Source organism: Cariama cristata, unplaced genomic scaffold, assembly GCF_000690535.1.
Source record: "Cariama cristata isolate BGI_N322 unplaced genomic scaffold, ASM69053v1 scaffold8653, whole genome shotgun sequence".
NCBI classification, from domain to species: domain Eukaryota; kingdom Metazoa; phylum Chordata; class Aves; order Cariamiformes; family Cariamidae; genus Cariama; species Cariama cristata.
The window spans coordinates 43,661-49,265 of record NW_009610097.1 but is presented as its reverse complement, the minus strand read 5'-3'; the positions used below and the strand labels follow the sequence as shown (position 1 = coordinate 49,265).

At 44.9% G+C, this 5,605-nt stretch overlaps 1 protein-coding gene across 1 annotated transcript in view; it reads left to right on the top strand.

The window, feature by feature from the left end:
• Window positions 1-294: 294 nt before the first annotated feature.
• The window catches only part of LOC104159768, a 15,326-nt gene continuing 10,015 nt past the window's right edge, over window positions 295-5,605 (top strand). The window contains exons 1-3 of the mRNA XM_009697762.1: window positions 295-393; window positions 898-1,023; window positions 3,967-4,193. Coding sequence (XP_009696064.1) covers window positions 295-393; window positions 898-1,023; window positions 3,967-4,193 — 452 coding nt within the window. The remainder of the gene's footprint in view (window positions 394-897; window positions 1,024-3,966; window positions 4,194-5,605) is intronic.

Here is a 5,605-nt window from a genome sequence, read left to right as displayed (position 1 = left end):
CAAAGGAGATGTTTCTCAGATCTTTACAGGTTTTTTTTCTCTCCTCATTTGATTTTTTCTTCTTGTTTTTTCTCTTAGCAACTTTTGAATCAAGCCATCTTATACATATAAATGTTACTCAGTTGTACCCCTCTTCCACTTTCTAAATGTATAATGACTTAGTCTAGTTGATTTCTACATTTCTACATTAGCATATACTTAAATACAGTGACTCCAATCCAGAATGCACTTAAAATATGCTTTGTTGAATTGGAAACTTATCTGGGAGAAAAACAGATATTCTGCTGAGGATGCATGCGCAATACTTTCTGGACTGGTGCCAAGCCAGCCAAGTCCTCTTGGAAAATGAGTGAATTGCTTCTGCTGTGCATTATCCAGCTTCCAGTTCTCAGGGTAGGTTAGACAGTCACTGACATACTCCTTTAATTCCTTTTGCCACAGATTATGAAGTAAGTAACAAGCTTTGAAAGGACTACATTTCTCTGTGTTGCTAAAAAGTCCTGGGTAAAAAATAATTGTTTTCTAGAGTTAATTATTTATGCCGAACAAAGTAATTGGCAAAAAATGTCTCTTGTCTTTAGCCTTGAACTGAAATCAGTACTTTTGAGTTTTCTAAGCCGAGCTAGCTGTAAATTGGATGGAAATTATTAGAAGATTATATGGCTGAAGACAAAAATTCATGCTCAACATAAAGCTCACATTTGCTTCACATTCTAGGTAATGTTTTGCCACTTACCAACTCCAGCAGCACTCCAGTTTCACCAGTGTACCTGATTTTTTTATCCTGAGGTCTGAAAGAGTAGCAATGATGTGTTAGAAGTGAGCATAGTTGAAGAAAGATTAGGCAGTTATTTTGAAAGGCAAGAGGTTTCACTTTTTTTTTTCTGATGTTTTTAGGTTTACAGTATAGAAAAATCCAAGCATGGCTTTTATATCCTCCACCTCTATGAAGAGTTGGGTCCCTGGACTTCTGTCAATTATATAAGGGTCCAAAGAATTGAATTTTATAAACCTCCTGTAAAGGTAATAGCTAGTATGGAAAACAGAGGGGGATGAGGCAGGGCAGGTAAACTGGAGGGTGGTTCCAGGCTTGGTTATAATCCAGGTGACTAACTTGGAACAGGGCAGCTAAAATGGCAGACTGCAGTCCAACTGTGAGCTGAGTACATTTTGCCTGGACATCACCGAAGTACCAGATATATGGGTTTCTGCATTGCTCTCGCAAAATATCTTCTGCTTCTGCTGTTCTCCATGCTGTGCCCCAGGTAGTAGCTGTAGCATCCTTCTATGAAGTGCTGCAGTGTTGGGCAAGCCTGGGAGAGATGGAGTTGGTATCTTTGTTCCTGCCCAGTGGAGGTGGAATCTGAGTAAATATGAACTGAGTAGCCCCACTGTCGGGGTACAGAGGAAATGCATCCCATTTTGCATTGCAGCAATTCACACCAGTGCATCACAGAACAACTTCAAAAGGAGACAGGAAACTATGTACTCTCATACCCCAGTAACACCACTATAAGCGTTCAGTGGAAGAAGTGAAACATGAGGTAAAACTAGCATGCAACACTTCTCTTTTCCACTAGCTCTGACAAAACCAAAACCAGACAGCTAGATGAAGTGGAGATCATACTTTGAACAAATAAAAACATTTTTGATTTAGAAAATGCATTTTCAGAACCTTTGTGTTGAAATAGCTCAGATGTCATGTACAGTCAAGTGGAGAAGGAAGGGAGCCTTGTACAAATCAAAGTCCCCAGAGCACTGTTTAACGCTGTTCATTAGCGATGGCCAGTATTCACTACGTTAAAGGTTGATTCAGTCAGTCACAGGAGGACATAAATTCTTAATGTCTTGTCGTGGCTACAAATTTTCTGTCATCTGAGGATCATGCAGTAGTCCCATTAATATTGATGTGTATTTTATTGTTGACTTTGCCAGCAGCCAAATTGCACCTTGTATCTTTTCAGGCTGTAGTGGTGAGAAAGTAGTGAAAGTGAACACAAACTGAAAACCAGCATTAGTGTCTGAGCAAGCATCCGTTTATCAGACCATTCTGTACCTTGCAAAAAAGTACAGGTGCCTAAAGTTTATTTTAGTGGCTCTTACTTCATGGAGATACTAATGCATAAATATTCCCAGGCTCATTTGCTTGCAATCTATGTCCTTTTTAACTTTACAGAATCTAAAGCTTTTTAATTTTAGAATCATAAAATATTTCACTGATAATTTTGTTGGAGGAGGTTAGCTGAATAGAAGCATAACTTCTTATTGCCAGAAAACATTACATCTTTCATAAATGGATTTTAATTAATAAATTTCTATCATACTACAGATTTTACATGCTAATGGAAGCCTTTCTGAGTACAGGCGGTAGGTTGCAACAAGTGCCCAGACCCTTCTCTTGAAGAAAAGGTAAGTAGCTGCATAAGGTGTGCACAGGTTGATGATCTGTTGCATGAGGTGGCTGAGTTGCAGGAAACAGTTAAAAAGCTATGCAGCATTAGAGGACCTGAGGTGGAGATAGATACTTGCTTTCAGAACCATGGTCCTGTAGCAGACACCACTGAGAATGAGGCACCTTGGGCCTTTGTGACCCACAAAAGCAGGACTCTGCTTCAGTCCCCACCCTCCAACATCACAACCGAAACCATATATGAAGCTTTAATAGCTGTAGACACCCATGAGCAAGGTCTGCAAGGAGAAACTGTACCAACAGCACACAGTGGATACCATAAAAAGAAACAAGTGCTTGTAGTGGGTGACTCTCTGTTAAGGGGCACTGAGGTGCCTGTGTGCCGACCGGACAGGGAGTCACGTGAGGTGTGCTGCCTTCCCGGAGCTCGAGTCCAAGCCATTGCCGAGAGGGTGGCACAGCTTGTCAAGAGCACAGACTAGTGTCCACTGCTACTCTTTCATGTGGGCACGAATGACACTGCAAGCCAGAACCTGGACAGAATCAAGGAAGACTATAAAGCCCTGGGAGTGCAAGTGAAAAGTATTGGTGCCCAAGTTATCTTTTCTTTCATTTTACCAGTTGGAGGAAAGGGGGCATCTAGAAATAGACATATAATGCAAATCAACTTTTGGCTTTGTGGCTGGTGCTGTCGTGAGGGTTTTGGCTTTTCTGACAATGGGACATTCTTTGATGACTATAACCTGTTAGAGAGGAACAGAATCCACCTGTCTAGAAGAGGCAAGGGAATTTTTGGCATCAGGGTGGCCAGCTTGGTGAGGTGGGCTTTAAACTAAGGACTCGGGGGACGGGGTCCAAAGTGGCAGTGCTCACGCCATCACATCCAGTTGGGGAATAAGCCAGGCCAACCAGAACAGTGACAAATGTTCCTTAGCTGCCTCCTAAGATGAGAACTAGAAGGCCAGCCACCTCAAGGGTGTATATGGCTATGGTGGATCCTCTTGCACCCCTCCTGGGAAACCTCCATGCTTGATTACCTCTCTGAAATGCCTGTACACCAATACACGCAGCCTGGGGAATAAACAGGAAGAATTAGAGAACTGTATGACGTCAGAGGGCCGCGATCTCATTGCAATTACAGAGACATGGAGGGATAGCTCGTATGACTAGAATGTTGTCATGGATGGCTACATAATTTTTAGGAAGGACAGGCCAGCAAGGTGAGGTGGTAGAGTCGCTCTCTATGTAAGGGAGCATCTGGAATGTATTGCCTCTGCCTAGGGGTGGATGAAGAACAAATTGAGACCTTATGGGTAAGAATTAAGGGGCAGGTTAATATGGGTGACACTGTAGTGGGTGTTTACTACAGGCCACCTGGTCAGGATGAGGAAGTCGATGAGGCCTTCTACAGTTAGCTGAAAGTAGCCTCACGATCACAGGCCGTGGTTCTCATGGGGGACTTCAGCCACCCTGATATCTGCTGGAAAGACAACACAGCTAGGCACACAGAGTCCAAGAGCTTCCTGCAGAGCATTGATGACAACTCTTCGACACAGGTCCTGGAGGAGCCAACGAGGAGATGTGCTCTGCTGGACCTTGTACTATCAAAGAAAGAAGGACTGGTTCAGGATGTGAAGGTTCGGGGCAGCCTTGGCTACAGTGATCACAAGATGGCGGAGTTCAGGATCCTGCCTGAAAGGAGCAGAGCAATAAGTAGGATTACAACTCTGGACTTCAGGAGAGCTAACTTTGGTCTTTTCAATGACCTTCTTGGAGGGATCCAGTGGGTTAGGACTCTAGAAGGTAAGGGTGTCTAAGAGATCTGATTAATATTCAAGCACCACTTCCTCCAAACTCAAGATCAGTGGATCCGTATGAGTAAGAAATCAAGCAAAGCGGGCAGGAGACCTGCATGGATGAGCAAGGAGCTTCTGGCAAAACTCAGATGGAAGAAGGAAGTTTATGGAATGTGGAAAAAGGGACAGACCGCTTGGGAGGAAATAGGAATGCTGTCAGAGTATACAGGGGTGCAACGAGGAAGGCTGAGGTCCACTTGGAATTAAATCTGGCAAGGGATGTCAAGGACAACAAGAAGGGCTTCTTCAAGTACATCAGTAGCAAAAGGAAGACTAGGGGAAATGTGGGCCTGCTGTTGAAAGAGGTGCATACCCTGGTGACGGAGGATACAGAGAAGGTGGAGTTACTGAATGCTTTCTTTGCTTCAGTCTTTACTGCTAATGCAGGCCCTCAAGAATGCCAGACCCTGGACGTAAGAGAATAAGCTTGGAGAAAGGAAGACTTACCCTTGGCGAAAGAGGATTGGGTTAGAGATCATTTAGGCAAACTGGACACCCACAAATCCATGGGCCCTGATGAGAGGCACCTGCGAGTGCTGAGGGAGCTGGCAGATGTTATTGCTGAGCCACTCTCCATCATTGAAAGGTCGTGGAGAACAGAGTTGCCCAGGACTGGAGGAAAGACGGTGTCACTCCAGTCTTTAAAAAGGGCAAGAAGGGGGACCCAGGAAACTACAGGCCAGTCAGCCTCACCTCCATCCCTGGAAAAGTGATGGAACAGCTCATTCTGGAGGTCATCTCTAAGCAGCTGGAGGAAAAGAAGGTTATCAGGAGTAGTCAACATGGATTCTCCGAGGAGGTGTCATGCTTGACCAATCTGATAACTGCCTATGATGGCAAGACTGGCTGGGTAGATGAGGGGAGAGCAGTGTACATTGTCTACCTTGACTTCAGCAAGGCTTTTGACAGTGTCTCCCATAACATCCTCATAGGTAAGCTCAAGAAGTGTGGGTTAGATGAGTGGACAGTGGAGTGGATTGAGAACTGGCTGAATGGTAGAGGTCAGAGCGTTGTGATCAGCAGCGCAGAGTCTAGTGGGAGGCCTGTGGCTAGCAGTGTTCCCCAGGGGTCAGTTCTGGGTTCGGATTTGTTTAATTTATCTATCAATGACCTGGATGAAGGGACGGAGTGTCCCCTCAGCAAGTTCGCTGGTGATACAAAACTGGGAGGAGTGGCTGATACACCAGAAGGCTGCGCTGCCATTCGGGGAGACCTGGACAGGCCTGGAGAGTTGGGCAGAGAGGAACCTAATGAAGTTCCACAAGGGCAAGTGTAGAGTCCTGCACGAAGGGAGGAATAACCCCATGCACCAGTGCAGGCTGGGGGTTGAGCTGCTGGC